The sequence below is a fragment of the Serinus canaria genome, chromosome 2, assembly GCF_022539315.1.
Source record: "Serinus canaria isolate serCan28SL12 chromosome 2, serCan2020, whole genome shotgun sequence".
NCBI classification, from domain to species: Eukaryota; Metazoa; Chordata; class Aves; order Passeriformes; family Fringillidae; genus Serinus; species Serinus canaria.
The window spans coordinates 35,129,363-35,146,227 of NC_066315.1; the positions used below are offsets into that span (position 1 = coordinate 35,129,363).

General features: G+C 40.1%; 1 protein-coding gene across 1 annotated transcript in view; it reads left to right on the plus strand.

Moving 5' to 3' along the window:
* PLEKHA8 (pleckstrin homology domain containing A8) overlaps nt 1-16,865 on the plus strand; it is a 31,145-nt gene that overhangs the window by 7,298 nt on the left and 6,982 nt on the right. The window contains exons 2-13 of the mRNA XM_018909770.3: nt 2,840-2,956; nt 3,702-3,857; nt 5,573-5,697; nt 7,150-7,308; nt 8,231-8,271; nt 8,941-9,098; nt 11,600-11,759; nt 12,164-12,249; nt 12,879-12,937; nt 14,172-14,302; nt 14,804-14,874; nt 16,130-16,191. Coding sequence (XP_018765315.3) covers nt 2,840-2,956; nt 3,702-3,857; nt 5,573-5,697; nt 7,150-7,308; nt 8,231-8,271; nt 8,941-9,098; nt 11,600-11,759; nt 12,164-12,249; nt 12,879-12,937; nt 14,172-14,302; nt 14,804-14,874; nt 16,130-16,191 — 1,325 coding nt within the window. The remainder of the gene's footprint in view (nt 1-2,839; nt 2,957-3,701; nt 3,858-5,572; nt 5,698-7,149; nt 7,309-8,230; nt 8,272-8,940; nt 9,099-11,599; nt 11,760-12,163; nt 12,250-12,878; nt 12,938-14,171; nt 14,303-14,803; nt 14,875-16,129; nt 16,192-16,865) is intronic.

Sequence of the window (16,865 nt, forward strand, 5' to 3'; positions counted from 1 at the left end):
TAGTAGACAGTATCAAATCTTCAAGGTACTGCAGGCACTAACTTTAAGTTTCACACAGAAGTGCAATATGTACTTTAACCAGTGCCTGAGAAGTCATCTGGAATATCTTCACTCTCTTCTATGGCTGAGACCTTAAGCTACTAATCACTTTTTATTGTGCTTTGTGCTTTATTGGGGATTTTTTTGTACATACCTTCCCCACCAAGGTCAATTTTTACTGTTAATGGTACTGTGCCTCTGAAATGAGATGTTGGAAGTACCAACTGTATTTCTTCCTGCCTGTGCACCACCAGTATAATGGACTTAAATTCTTCTTCAAAGTTGTGATAATGCTGGCACCAGTAAAACCTTAAAAGGTCTAGCTTTACCTTTTCATATCTGGTGAAATCTGAATGCTCAGTTCCAAAAATTGCAATATTCCTATGACAATTTATAGGAGGCAAATAACACTGAATAAACCCAAGATTTGTGTTATTGGAAGCGCCTAAGTATCTTTTTGCTGCTTTGGTTTTTGTTTTGGTTTTTTTTTCGTTCCTCCATTCTTCACTTGTCTGCAGAAGTGAAGCTCCTGTAATTAAAGATTGAATCCCCGTGCAGTGCCTATGATTTGCCAGCCACATGCTATTTTTAGCTGGTTGTTTAGGATAACCTTCCCATGGCTGCTGACTCTGTGTCAGTGAGTACCAGGTGGTTAGTGCATCTTCTGACAGAACCTTGCTGTGAGGTTTTTTTGAATTATTTTCCTCTTACAAAAATGTGTTTTTATTAGTGTAACAATTCAGTTCTGAAAATATATATTGTCCTAGGTGAAAATTGTCTGTCGCAATCTTTTTTAATATGTATCTAATAATTAAAGAAGAATTGGCTTCTGCAAAGGAATACAGATAGTTGCTCTGTTCCCCACAAAAAAACCTAAGACCCAGAACCAAAACAACCAGCCAAACAAAAGTCTCAAAAAATATATTCATTCATAATATATTTTTAACCGGCCTCCAAAGTGATGGAGGCAGAGTGATTTGTATGTTGGCTAATTGATTGCACAGCCCTTGATGGATGGGACACAATTTGGTTGAGCATCAGCTGCAATTGTAAGCTGTAGGGCCATGGCTGAAATGATTCATGCACAGCAGCAGGAGCTCCAGAGTGAATTAGAGGCTTGTATTGACTGTGGCACTGTGCATTATTTAAAGAATTGGTTCTGTGCCATTGAGTGTCTGAAGCAATTAACTGCTTCTCTCTGCTGAACAATCACTTCCTTTTTTTGTGAGTTCCCACATATCAGTAGTGACTTTCAGGATAGTTGCTTTATTTTGGAGGCAAGACAAATAGAAACTAGTCTTGCTGATTTCTTTTTTTTTTTTTATTTCTCATTCTTGTGATTTTTTTCCCAGAAGTGTTGAGAGTACTTCGGATTTTTGATATTTTTATATTCTTATGGGAAATAATGGAAGAGATCTAGAAGGGAAGGCAATATTATTTATGTTTAATTTGTTTTCCAGCCACCACACAGGATTCAGCAATCTATAAACTGGGTTGAGCTGAATGCAGTGGTATTGATTTAAAAAAAAAAAAAAGCGGGGGAGGGCAGCATGGCAGACCATACTCCTGCTGTTAGCCTGAGGCTTTAGGCCTTTCTAATCTTAAACTGTGTTGTGCTTGGCTTCAGCAGTTGTCTAAGGAACCAGTTTTTAGCGGGAAAGGAGCTGTCATTCCTCCAATGTGATATCAGTCCAAGCCCAGCCTGGGCTCCTGTGGTATAGTTCTGGTTGGCAGAGCCCTGGTGCAGGGGACAGCAGTAGTGAATATCTATAATATCTATCTATAATATCTATATGATGCCCCTGCCAAAATATCTAAGAGCCATGTGGCCCACATGGTCTTGTCCAAGTGTTTCTTCCAGAGATCATTGGCTGGCACAATGTGGGAGTGTCAGAATCTCAATTAATTGGACCTGGCCAGGGAAGCTTGTTACAGCTCAGTAAATGAAAGCTGCTTTCCTCCAGTGACGTTGCTGCCTCATTTCTTCTTAAGTTAATGAGCTTGTAGTTTTTAATTAGACATAAATGGCAGCTGTCAGGTTGTGTTTGGTTTTATCTTTTCATACTGCTGTAGTGCTTCCAAAAGTAGAAAAAAAGGATGATTTACTTCTAAAGTTGGGCAGCAGGGTGGGCAAAAGTTTACCCAGAAGTAGTGGTGTGGGTCTAGCCTTGTTTTGGTTTTTCTCTGGGAAGGTATCCAGAAGTGCAGGTCAGTAATTCAAGACTATGTTTTATGTGGGCAGCACAAGGAGTTTCAAAAGCTGTTGAAAACTGCTTCACTGAAAGATGGTATTCAGAATGTTCAGAAATCAACAGATCTGCCTCTGTTCATCTGTTGGTTTTTAAGAGATTCTTACACGTTGATTTTGAAGATAACCTGGCTAGCCCTTCCTTCAAGGGAGGAAGACTTGTAAGGCCAGACAGCAGGGGTGGCTTTTGGGAAGAGTGAAGAGGTGGGTTCAGGAGTGGTAGAAGGAATTGAGGGGTGCTGAACTGAGAAGGTGGTTTTGGAAGACAGAGTGAGTCAGTGATGCTGTGTTAGCAAAACTACTGAAAATGACATATGGCATCTCAAGACACATGCTGCTGTGGTCCAGCTGTGTGCAGAGGATGTGTAGGTGCCATCAAGCAGGGGTTATGGTTTACAACATCCAAGTCTGTCCACAAATCTTAATACATAAAAGGGTTTAGTTTTCCAGGACTGAGACTCTTTGGGGGCATAGTTGCAGCAAGTCTCAGGTGAGAGAGATGGTGGAATTGCAGGGAGAGGCGTAACTGAGAAATGCAGTTTTGTTTTTCAGGCTGGCAGCCTCGGTGGTTCCTTCTCTGTGGTGGCATCCTGTCCTATTATGACTCTCAGGAAGATGCCTGGAAGGGTTGTAAAGGAAGCATCCAAATGGCTGTTTGTGAAATTCAAGGTAACTAAGATACAGTAACACTCAGCTGCATTAAGTTTGTCCAGTGATGTTGCATTCAAGATGGAATGTCAGGTGACAAGAGCTATTTGGGAGCTTGATTTTTGTGGTATGTATTTGCAGTAACTTGATGTTTCAGGTCTTTGGTGCTGCTAAAAGCTGAGATATTTGGGAATATTAACTAGAAATCTGAGGTATTAATTCTCAGGGCAGGGATTTGGAGACTGTTTTTTTTCTTAAAATACACTCTATAAAAATATAGTTTTTATGCTATTGTATTTTGAAAATGTTGAGAGAACTGCAAGTCTCTAATATCATGGGTATTCTACGTGCAAGTGGAGAGCTGTGGTGGAGCATCACACAGCTTTAAATGATTCTTCATAAACATGTAGCTGAAGCTAGAAACATAATTAATAAACTTCAGTACTAGGTCTGCTCAGTCATATTGCCACATTTTTGAGGTTCACTTAAGGACTGGAAGCTTGAGAGAGAGGATTGCCAGAAAAGGATGCCCTTTCCATAAAGACTCTTAGATTATACTGATCACAAAACTGGCTCTCATAGCTGTACACATGTGTGTCCTGTCCATTCCCTAACTCAGAAGAGAAGTCATAAAATGGCAGTGGGGGAAGTTGGGACCATAGATTTCTCCTCTTTCTGTTTGACCTGCCACCTAACACATCTGTTGGGATGTTTGGTTGGGGTGGGAAGGGCCAGGGGGCTGGTCTGAAATCTATGTTGCTTTCAGTTCATCCTGCAGATAACACACGAATGGACCTGATTATCCCAGGGGAACAGTACTTCTATCTGAAGGCAAGAAATGCAGTTGAAAGGCAAAAGTGGCTGGTTGCACTTGGAACTGCCAAAGCCTGTCTGACTGACAGCAGGACACAAAAGGAAAAAGGCAAGAACACCCTTTTGCTGGCACATGATGTTTGCTTTATATTTCCCCATGCTTTCCCTAGTGCATGTACATACAACCTCAGTGTCCAGCCTGTGCTTCAGGTCTTTAGTGATGCTGAAAGCTAAAACATGTGTGAATATTAACTAGAAATCTCAGGTATTAATTCTCAGGGCGGAGATTTGGAAACTTTGTGTTTTTTCTTAAAATACACTGAATAAAAATAATTTGAAAACCATGTGCTGATGGGTTCTGTAAGCACAGTAAGTAAATAATCCCTGGCTAGGGGTCACTGTGATGCAGACTGTACAAGAATGTAAGACCCCCACCTTGTACAGCTGTCTAAATATGATGACCCAGCCTCTCACACCAGTATCTCTTCAGCTCTGGAGTTCCTCACATGTTTCCATATTCTAATTGGGCTGTCTTCTGCACTTTGAGAATTGCCTCAGCAATTAAGAAAAGATTTGCACTGGGTTCTAAATCTATTAGTATTCAGAAACTTAAATCTGATCATGGTCAGGCTGTGAAAATCAATTCACTTACCACTTGGCTTTCATCAGCAATCTCACTTCCCTCCCCCAGTGAAAACTCTTCTTGCTTACAAATGTGGCATCAGTCATAGAGCATTGTGTTGTGAGTCCTCATGCCTTAACCTTGTGTAACCTCAGCACAGTGACTATACAGAAGATGGGAAAACAGCAAATTATTCATGTCCTGAGTAAATGCAGGGGGTGGCAAGCACTTCCTTTCCCTGAGGTGAGGATTTGCTTCTCCTCTTAGCCTTGTGTGTTTTCTCCAGGCTTTGCATCTACTGGTTCAAACTGAGTCAGAACTGAGCAGAAGATGTTACTGTAGAGTCCTTCACCAGATGGGATCTCATGTGCAGTGCCTAGAAGCAGAACCAAGTTGCATCTCCAAAGTGACATACAGTAGCACAGGGTGAAAAGCTAGTAATGCATTTGCAGAACTAAGCCATGTTAGTCTTACTGAGAGACAATTTATTTTGTAATTTGGGGACTCTAATATCAAAAACATTACTTCTGAAAAATCTCAGAATGACTGTTAATCTTATCTGGATTAGTCTTCTCAGTTCTGCAATCTCTGTTTCTCAGAACGAGAAACATATGGACACACTGGAGTGAGTCCAGCAAAGGGCTGCTAAGATGATTAAAGGAAATATCTAGTGAGAAAGCATAAAAAAGATGAAGCCAGAGTCTTCTCACTGAATGAACAAGAGAAGATGTGCATGAATTTTTATAAAAAGCACTGAATTGAAACATAAGCAGAAATGTTTATGTTGTGAAGATGAGGGAGCACTGAAAGACTGCTCAGAAGAGGTTGTGTAGTCTCCCTCCTTGGCACTGTTCAAAACCTGACTAGACCTGAGTAATTTGCTCTGACTCTGCTTGAACAGGGGAGTAGGACTAGCTGGTCTCCAAAGGTGTCTTCCAATCTTGTTCATCCCATGATTCAAGGATATCTATATTAAATGAATCCCTTTCTGTTGGACAGAATGCATCTTTTATGTCCATTGTTTTCTACCTACAGCCCTATCTAAACAATGCTATTGCTTACAGCTTAAACTACTTTGTGAAAACAAAGAATATTATATGTAGGGCTTTTCTCCTATTTAAAAGGCCGGCTAAGACCAAATATTGTGTATTTGCCTTGCACTGGATACAGTAAATTCAACTTTTCTTTTGTTTAATTTTCAGAGTTCACTGAAAACACAGAAGCCTTGAAGACCAAAATGTCTGAACTTAGACTGTACTGTAACCTCCTTGTTCAGCAAGTGCATAAAACAAAGGAAGCCAGCATTTCTGGTGTGTCAGAACCAGAGGTACAGATAGACCATATGTGTAAGGTCTTGGGCACATGAGCTTTTCTGGATACCCAGTGTAGTATTCACTCACAGTTACTTAATGTTGCAACTTCCTTCTGCAGAGAACCTGGGGGAAATAAAGTGCTCACACAGCAGTTCTTGTTCAAATGGAGTATTACTATATTGTTGCAAATGACTTGCCCTTTGTTGGGCTGGCAAGTAGTGAGACGAGATCTAATATCCGTGATCTAGGCAGTAACACCCCTATAGGTGATCATGCATTTACAGTGGATCAAAAAAAAACAAAAGATCCTTTATGAAAAGATAATTTTCATGAAATGCACATTTTTCTGCCTGAGTCATTAATATCCTGTTCAGCAAAACACATCCAAAGCCCTTAAAAGGTCAAGAGATATTGCTGATCACAAAAAGAGCAAAAGCAATATAAAGAACTGCTTGGTTTGCCTCACTTAAGTTAAAGTTTCAAACCTTGCAAATCTTTGTGACCAAAGAAGTTTCATTTAAGAGGGATCTCCTAAAGACTGTGATTTGCCCCTTGCTTTGAGAGAGAAATGTGTGAGAAGAATGTACTTCCATTGCTAGAGAAGCTGGTGTGGAGTTCCAGAATGCCTCCCACTGGAGAGATAGGTCCTCAGATGCAGAACAAGCAGGCAAAACACCTGAAGGTTGATCAAACCTTTGGTTTGGTGTCCAAACATCAATCATTTGGTGTTTGGTTTGGTGTCCAAACCGTCTTTGTAAAGATACCTGACAAACTGTGTAAGGTATATTTAAAGACAGGACAGAAGCATGATGTATACAAATGACTAAAAGGCACTGTTAGAACTTGCAGCTCACAGGTGTTGATCTGTGGTGTGGTGTTTATCCTGCTCATATTTCATGCATCTGGGGGAAGACTCTATTTGCCTGATCTTACTGGCATTTAGCTGCAAAGATTTATTGCTAAAAGCATTTCAGTAACAATAACTTGCTTTGCAGAGATGAAGAGGCAATGTGATACCTCATTCTGCATTTTTGTCATTTCCAATAAGTTTTTGTTGATGGGGTTTTTGAAATGATCATCTGCAGATCATTCTACATCTATTTAATTTGTTTACTTTTCATATCTCCTGTCAGTGGTGTTTCCTGGAATGCTGTTATTGAATATCTTGAGGCTTAGTATTTCATGCACTTCTAACACCAATAAGATAACTAAGAGGCATTGATTTCAAAACACAAGCATATTAAGCTGCTTGTACTGAGAGGCTGAAAAGAGTGGTAGTACTGCAAGGGGATGTAGCCACAGTAATATGTGATGCCAGACCTCTGTGAGCAGCTGACACATTGAATTTTAATTCATGTTAACCAGAAATCACAACTGTAGCAGCTGTGGGCTTTGCAGAACATTAGTAGCTCCAAATTGATCTTCGGTGGTGAGTCTTATTTCTTCCAATTGATTTCTTCCCGCAGAGTGAGATTGATATGGGAGCTCTGTTGAAATCAACATGTGACACTTTCCTGAAGACTCTTGAAGAATGTATGCAGATTGCAAATACTGCCTTCACTTCTGAGTTATTGCATCAGACCCCACCTGGATCCCCAAATTTAGCAATTCTCAGAACGAGCAAGGTAATGGCCAGTATCTTCTTCTCTCGGCCTCAGCAGGGATGCGAATGGGTCCTTTTGTCAAAAGTAGCATTTGTCGAAGTAGGTAATGCCTTTTTACCCATATCATAGCTACTGGTTCTACACTGGACATACTCTGCTATTTATTGTGGTTTGCAAGTGAGGTAGGGCCATTTTTAAATAAGCAGTGACCAATCTCTTAACCTTTAATGACAGGTGAAAGTTATTAAACATTAACTTTCAGGGCTTGAAAGTTACGCAGTGGTGTTTCACAGAAACTCATACAGTGGTGTTTCAGAATAACTTGGCTCCACAACAGGTTTGTCCATGTGGGAGTTCACAGCAATTATTACTCTGTTAAGCTACAGCAGTATTGGATATGTGCTAATATGTCAGTGGGAGCTGATGAGTTTAGCTTTCTAATGAGAAGGGCACTTTGTTGATTCCTGGATCCATAACTATATATGGAAAACTGGAGCATCTCTGGCAAACAGGAAGTTAAGATCTATGTAGGAAAGTAGATGCATGACTGCATCTGAGAAATGAGATTGCTTCCCCATACCTGATATCTAGCTTCATGTTTCTTCTATTTTGTTCAACACTTTTTGATTAAGTAAAAAAGTTACAAAGAAAGCTTACTGCGTTGTTTCTCTTCCATATACTGTATGGTGTCTCACTTGACACTTGCTAACTTCTGAAAGAAATCTTCTGATTTTCTTTCTTTTCTATTTTTTTCTTTACAGTATTGTAATGGTGTAGTAATGTAGCACCATTTTCACATTTGTCTGTATTCTGCCTCCAGGTCAGAGAATTAGGGAGGGTTTTTTTGCTGACTCCAACTTGTGTTTGGTAAAATGTGAAGTTTCAGAAACATGATACAGTCTTCTTGCTTTAAACAATGTTCTCCCCTCTCCATATCTTTCAGGTAAAGCACTCTGTCTTGTCCAGTCACACCTCAACAGAAAGGTATAACAGAAGTCTTTGCTGTCAGTCTCTTTCTGATCTGAGTTTGGTAGTGTCTGTTCTTTCGTTATTGCTACTCCTCTTACTGGATGCAGGCAGAATTGTGTTGCTCTGAGCTGCCTACTTGGAAGCAGGTGAAACAAAAGGGATCTGGCTCATCCCACTTCATGTCTCCTCTGTATCAGCCCTTTCCCTTTCATTTTTTTCTGCAGTCCACTTGGTGTCTTACTGCTCAAGCACCAGCCAACTCTGTCCCACTTCAGTGCTCCTTCCTGCATTTTAGGTTCCACTCCATAAGCTCATAAAAGTCATTGATGGTGAGCAGACTATTCCTGGAGTAGGTGGCAAGGATGTATGTTTTAAAGTAATAATGAGGGGATATTCTACAAGTTACAGTACCTGCCTGCAATTTTCTTTTCTGTAATCATATTATTATGTACCTTTTTAATAAAGATCATTGTAAATATACTTGAACTGTGCAAGCTGAGGTTGAGTCTTTAATCCTCTTTGCTGCAAAAAGCTGCCTCATTCTTGTTATTATTTTAAACAAGGTCTTTGCTCAGACAGCCTGTAACTTCTGTCAGCTATTTTTTACTTGTTATTTGTCTGTCACAGGAAGAAGCTTACCAAGCAATGCTTTATGCACTAAGTATTATTCTTCCCTTTCTTCAGGCAGGTGGAATTGAACCCCTGTGAAAATGGCTGTGTAAAAGCAGAAGTTAACCATCAAGAGCAAGCAGTTATTAAAAGTATGGAATGTTTAAACTTGGAAACAAATGAGGGGGCTGGTGGTGTTTATGTTGAAGATCATATAGCAAAGGATTTGGCAGGTAAGTATATGCACAGTCTTTTGTCCACCATGACTATTCTATAGGTCTAAGTTAAGGAAGGTGTAGGCTCCTTGTGAGCCTGCTGATCCCTGACTCCCAGGAGAGGGAATATCAGTCTTTTAGTCTGATACTGCCTCTTGCAAGTTTTCTCAGCATAGCTCCTGCTGCATTTGTTGAAGGCTAACTTGGGACTGAATGGAGAAGGAGATCAAAAATTTGGTTTTGGACAAGTTGAGACTCTCCAGGTGCAGATTGAAGGCTGGCAGGGCTTGGGCTCTCTGTGCACTGTGGGCAGACACATCATTCCCTGCTAGTATGTAGGGCTGCAGTGTCAGAAGGGGCCATGGAAGCTTTGTGTGCGTGTCTGAGGGCTTGAACTTTTAGTCACTCTTGATTGCTCTGACAAACGTTTACTGAAAATTAAACCTTTTTCTGCAACTAAGAGTATACTAGAAAGCTTCTTATTTCTTGCTGTATCTTAGCAATGGTGTGAAAGTTAGATTTGTGCGTGATTTCAGTGAAATACTGTTGAACTAATTCAGCATAAAATTCCCTCCAATGTGCTTAGATTGTTAAGGGCTGCTGAACTTAATTTGGAGATTCATGTAACATGATTTTTGCACATCCTCTTGAATGGACTGTACTGTTCTTGAACAGTGGCTTTCTCTGCCTGGCTGTTATTCCAAAACTTAAATATGCAGTCAGTGAGTCACAGAAGTTTTTAAGTCCATGTTAATGATGGTAGTCATTTTGCCCTTATGGGTTCTCTTTGGAGTTTTTCCCATTTTTGGTGTTGGTACTACATAATGTGGCAGGCAAGTCCCTGCAGAATAACACACACATGATACCATCTAGCATAATATCAATGAAACAGCACTGAAAAAAAAGGACATCAAATTAATTCAAGTTTTTGGTGTCATTTAGCTACTGTGGTTCCTGTGCACAAAAGAGAAAAGGCTGTACCCTGTTGGGTACAGATATTTGAGCTGCAGAGTTTTGCTGTCAGTGTTGGGAGGAGTTAGGATATGCAGGGCCATCCATATATGGTGGGCTGACCCAGACAGCCCATGGGCTTTGTCTTGCTGATGGCTGTACCTGGGTGCTCCCTCTGACTCCAGGAGCTCTGCCCTGTCTCAGATACTTTTTCTTCCCTCTCCCCTTTTTTAAAAGCAGCCAGTCTTTAAAAGTGCTTGAGCACTTAAGTCCCATAGCAAATTTTTCTGTCATTTAGGGTTTACAGTGTTTGAATTTGAAACTTCTGAGTACCAAGGGTTTTTGCATAGCAATCTTGCAGTGTCATTGCAGACCTGGGCTGTTTCTCTACTCCCCAGCCTATGTGGCTTGGTGAAGGACAGATGAGCGGCATCACTCAAACCTCTGTCATTCCTTGGCAGAGACACTTTGCTTGGGAATGTCAGTGATGTCTGAGGCCAGAGAATGGCTGGTCTGGGTATGAGGGGTTTTCTTTTCACCCAGCACCAGGTTTGTTCAGTGGTTCTGCAACTACTTGGCACTGCTGTAAGCCTGCTTTCAGTTGTCACTTGGAGGAAAAGAGTTCCTTGCAGCTTGATCCCTTCAGCCAGGAGCTCAGTTCCACTTCATGTCTCTCTCTAATCCTCACTGACACTTAAGAGTATTCCTTTCCTGGAAAGACAAGTTCCCTGGGAAATTCAGGCTGCTAGTTTGACAGTCTGGCAGCAAGATGTGCTGTAGCTATGGCTTGTATGATGCAGATGCTGTGAATCATTTTTGCTTCTTTACTTGTTCTCTGCAGTTCTCTATGAGGTCAGAAGGTCTTACCACGTATGAGATGTATATGAAAGATTTTGTCTTTCCTTTGTCTTCCTTGTGCTGTATGTGAAACAGATGTACTTGGCCTCAAAGAAGAAATAAACCCAACCACAGTAGGGAAGATGTACCTGGATCTTTTTCTGCAAAACTTTAAAGATATTTATAGAAATCAAGGAGAACATAGCAACCTTTGATAACCTATAAGTGTCCATTTAAGCAGCCAGTTTGCTTACCTATCAGAAGGAGTAAACATTTTGCTATTATTCCTTTCCTTTGAAAATGCATTGTGGCACTTCAGCAATACTAGGAAAGTTACAACCATGTGAGAAGTAATCTTCCTTTCAAGGAGATGAGTTAGCTCCCTGCTGCACCAAAGTAATCTTCCTTTCAAGGAGATGAGTTAGCTCCCTGCTGCTTCTTCAGTGCTCTTCTTTCTCACAAGACTGTCCTTGCTGAGATTGTGTGGGCTCACCTGTACTGCAGCCTGGTGCTTGTTCTGTCTGATGGAAAGAAATGGGGGGATGACTGATTGAAATGTAGTCTGAGCATCTACCAAACTTGCAGTGGTACTGGCAGGGATGCTTTTAAACTTGCATTATCCAGATATCCAAGTGCCTTCCTTCAAATAGGCATTTTGATGAAAAGGAATAACAATATGTGTATGTAACTGGTTTTTGGGTTTTTTTTCTTTTGTTTCCTATAAATGTTAGACATTAAAGATGATGGAGAGGACAAGCTGCAAGCTGTAGAAGGCTGTGGTGCCCACAAGATGCTGCAGTCAGAAACAAATTCTTCAAGTGGATTGACTCTGTGTGAGGAGGAAAGAAATGAAAATGATTCTCCTACCTTCTTCAGTGTCATGAGCAACAGGTAGTATAGATTTCAATTAAAAGGATTATTGCAACTTAATGTTAAGCCTTAAATTTACTTACTTTTTAGACTTTTCTGTCTGTAAATCTGTACTTACTGAGATTATTTGACAAGACTGCCTACAGCACAGTAATTTGAAGAAGATATCTTTTGTAAAATTTAGCTGTACAGCGTTAAATGGGAGGTTTTTCTTTGTTTGTAATTGCAGGCCTTGCTTGCACACCACCCAGTATGTGTTCTCTGTAGTCAATTACTTTAACATAGTAAAGCCATGTTGGTGGTTTCATGTCTTTAAGTTTTCCCTCTATGCAAATAACTTGGACAGGAAATCTAATTTTGCTTTTGAAAGTTACATGAAAAGAATTGTTAAGGTAACAATATTTTCTGCTTGTCTTGGACACCAGGTTCAGTGACATTGAGCTTCGGGAGGAAGAGGGCATACCAACAGAGGAGTTCCTGGAGTCGTGTTATGCAATCGTGCCTGTTCTGGGTAAGCAGCTTCTTTTCTTCTGACTCCTTCTGACTGCTGCTAGCAGCCAGCAAAGGTGGAGCAGTTGGGTTGGAAAATTTGTTTCCTCACTAAAGGGATGTAATAGAACCAGTATAAGCAGAATCAGTTTAACTGGTACCAGAACATGTGTCTTACCCCTCTGCTTTAAAGTGGATCCACTCTCATTTAGATGGGACCCACATATAAGCTGTTTGGCAATCTAGGTGTCTGTATGGAACACTGATTTCTCCCCATCAAAAAAGCAGCATGGATGCCTTACAGTCTAGTACAGCTGACAGCACACCATCCGCTGTACTCTCTATTTGATTTTTCCAAAGACTTTGATCTTCACCTAGCACAGCCCCCCACCAGCTTGGCCCCTGCCATCTAGAGGATGTGGTGGCCCTGTGAGCATGCAGCCTTTAGAAGACTTCTGAACTGTAGGTCAGAGTATTTTAACAGGTGTAGCAACTGGGATGGATTAGTTCTCCACCAGAGAAAAACATCAGTTTGTCATTCGTTTAGTATTTTCCTGCCATTTATTAAATGAGTAAATGAAATTAATTTTTTCTAAAACATGAGAACTGGAAAAAGAGACTGTTTTAAAATATGGCTCTTTTTTTCCCTAGACAAGCTGGGACCAACTGTTTTTGCTCCAGTTAAAATGGATTTTGTAGGCAACATCAAGGTAACTATTTCTAGCACTGGTTTTTGTTTTTTAAACAAAATATCTACTTTAGACACAAGTGCTCAAGAATCTTTGTGCTAGGACTCAGTAGTGGAAGGTTATTTAATATTTCATAATGTTACCATCTGTCAGGTTAAAGCACTGAAATGCCCCTAATTCTGTTCTGACAGTACATGCTGTGTTTAATAAATCCACTTGTGTGCAAACTTATAAAATACTTGATTGACTGCCAAGTAAAACATCTGTTACATCTAATGAAATTACTTTGATCCTGAGCTCTATAGGTTATAATTCATGTTAACCTATAAAACAAATGGAGGGGTTGGGGGAAAAGCCCCTTTGCTCAATCAGGTAGGATTAAGAAGCAGTTTCTCAGCAGACTGGGGCAGCCCATGCAGGCTTGGTTCTTGTTCTGGAAGTTCTTCCAGCTTCAAGTACCTTCTGAAGAACCTTCAAGAACCTTTGAAATACTGGTTAAGAGACAAAATGTGTTCATAGCAAGATTTTTTTGTAGCATTTTTCTTCAAGAAAAAGAATAATAAAAGCAAAACATATTTTCTGAATGTATGCTAAGCAATATTGTATACAATTAGATTTGTTTGGTTACTTATCTTATAGAAGGTGACCACTGGAAGACTGAAAATAGGAAGAGAAAGGAATGCTATTTAAAAACCTAAAACATAGAATATTTATTGTCAGGTGATAGGCACCTACTCCTTTAATGTAGAAAAAAATCTGTTTGTATGCCTTTTATATATTTTCTCTTTTGTGTGAGGAGTTGTGTATAAAAACTTGGGAATAAACTGAAACCATAGGCATGCTGAGCACTGCTAAATGTAATATTGAGAGTTTGCAGTGGTCAGAAGGTAAATTTTGCTTTTAGTTGAAGCTCTGGGCAAATGGGACTTTGCTTGAAGAGCAGGTTGAATTAACTCCTTTCCTCCAGTGGAGAGGATGTCATGGGAACTTCAAGCATTTTGTTGGAAATGGTAGGTCCCATGTGAATTTTTCACTGAGATGCTTTATTTTGTTGTGTTAGCCAGATGTGTCTGGGGTGTGCCCTGGGGTGACGTGCCCGGGGTGTCAGAGCAGCCATGCCATGCCATCCATGGGGGAGTGTGTGACATCCTTGTAGTGTCTCTTCACAGGGAAGAGTCCTGGTAAAAAGGTGGTGTTTATAGGCCCCTGTTGGGCCTTGAAAGACCTAAAGCTTTGCTTATTATGTTCTTTCCAGAAAATAAACCAGAAATTTATAACCAACAAAGAAGAGTTTGATACCCTTCAGAAGATTGTGCTCCATGAAGTGAACACAGGTGTAGCACAAGTTAGAAACTCTGCCACAGAGGCTCTCCTGTGGCTGAAAAGGTAATGAATGGCCTGGTAGCTGCCTTCACTGTGAACTGCTGGTGCAATGAGGGGCCTTTCACCAGGGCAGCCTTATGTACATGGGGCAGGCTGGTTACTTCCCACAGGCTCCATCAATCTAAACTGGCGAGCTACAAGATTAATGTGCTTTCTGTGGTTGTATCACTGCAACTTTGCCAAAAGGCCTGAAAAAAACATTGCAGGCAAACTTCTTTTCTGTAAAAGTGAAGTTACTGTGAATGACTGACTGATCCTGCTTGGCTGGGGCATCAAGGAGATGAATTCAAGCTGGAGCAGAAATGTTTAGCAAAGTGGTTTTCCCTTGGACTGGGAGAGAGGCTGGAGGAGGTGGCTGCAATTTTGTTCAGATTGAAATTGGCTCCTTAATATTGAGTTTTATTGCACTTTGGAGTTGTATTGCAACTTTGGGGGCTTTGTTATACTTTGGATTACTTTCTTATAAACATGGTTTCTTTTTATTTCATGGGTTCATCCTGGCAGAGGTTTAAAGTTCTTGAAAGGGTTTTTGACAGAAGTGAAGAATGGAGAAAAGAATATCCAAACAGCTCTGAGTAAGTACCAATTGCTTTGTTCTTCATGTGCTTCTAAATTGACATACTTGGCTGCTTTCCTTCTTGTTTAGAACCTGTGTCTTTTCTTCAGTGGCTGATGAGGAAAGTGATCTCTAAGACAACATTTTTGAAAACTGCAGTTTTTAAAAATGGCTGCCTTGAGATGGGTTACTAAGATAACTGGTAAATGTCAATTCATTAGCAAATAAAGATTCCTTTAATTGGCATACTTTTGGTAGAGAAGACAGTCAAGTGCTTTGACTCATTCAGATTTCTCTACTGGTTTGCAGTGGGAGTTCTCCCAAATGTATAATTGCTGTTTTGTTAGTTTTCTAATTCTTGTGTGATTTGCCATCATTCTTGGAAATCACCTCTTTGCCAATTTGGCTGTAAATTGCCTGCATAAATTAAAAGGGAGGTTGTAACAAAGAAGAAGAATTTTTTCCGAGTACACAATTTCTGACACTTTCTTTGTCAAGCTACTGGCCACAGTAAGTACTAAACAAAATACAAACTCCTCTTAGACTTAACTTGGTTGCTCCTGGGCAAGACCCTCTCTATATGCACGCAGCATAATGTTGTAATAATCCTTTAAACCAACTTCAAAATAGCTTTTTAAAAGCTTTTTATGTTATCTTCTTTTACACAGCAAAGCAGTTGCCTTACAGGATTAGTAAAAATAACTACTACACTGAAGTATGTAGCCGCTCTTGGAAGTGAGGCTGTAAATACATTGCTACCAGATATGGGTGTTAAACTCCATGGAAAGTGATTAGACACTTATTTGACCTTCTGAGTCTGAAGGCTTCAGCACTGAACTGCTCCTTGAATTGCTCTGTGTCTGCAGCAGAGTCATGCTGCTGTTTTTTTCTACTTTTTCATTCCCTTTCTTCCCTGAAAAGCTCTTTTATATCTATACCACCACTGCAGCTTTGGTTTACTGTTGGAATTTCACTCCATACAGTATTTTTTCTTAGACTTTGCATTAGCCTTCCTGTCTGTTGGAACACTTATTTGCTGTGGATGAGTTGAAGGAGATTTGGCAGGGGAGCTGAGACCCCAGTGTGGAAATCCCAAATCTGTCATCTCCTTTCAGTCATAACTTCGGTACTCAGAAACAGCCATTATTTAACGTTGAGTAGCAGGAATATATACCCTTGAATAGTCATTTCTAAGCTCCCTGTTCTCTTTGTGATGCAAACTTAAAACTGGCATACATCTATCTCTTGATTTTTATTTTTTTTTCCCCTTTAAGACAATGCTTATGGAAAGACATTACGGCAGCACCATGGCTGGGTTGTCCGCGGGGTCTTCGCTGTAAGTATTTATCTTGGCTGATGGTAGAGCTGGGGGTCTTGTCCATGTGATCTTATATTGTGTGTAATTAGTAAACTGTGTTAAAATTCTACGTATTAAAATGAATAGATTCCTTTGCCAGATCTTAATTTCAAAGTGAGGATTGTGGCTTTCATTATGTATAGTACTGGACTTCCAGGGTGGAGCCTTAGTTCTAGAGATGAAACAGGCAGATTGCACTTGCATGCACAATTTTGTAATTATGTGATTTTGAGCACAGTCTTGCAGGGCTATTAAAGGAAGAAAAGAGGTTTTGAAGTTGCTTTCTTGAAGATTGATCTCTCTTTGAATATGAAGAGCATTCAGACAGGGTTAACAAAGCGTGTGTGCGGAGTTGGATAGAGGAAATTTTTCATCCAGTCTGGCAGCTCCCCCTTGTGTCTGTCATTGGAAAATTATTACTGAAATTACAAAAGGAAAAAAGAAAACCTCATCCAGGCAATCATGACTTTGAGAGAAGCAGAATTGTTGGAGAGAACTTTCTAAAGAGTGTGTTGAGAATTTGGGGATGGTGTGTAACACTGGGTTAGGAGCTCCCCTAACAAACTATTCTTTATTTGGGGTTTGTATTTAATTGATTTCTGTGCTCAATTTATTTATACCAAATATAATACACAGATGCTTTCTAAAAGTCT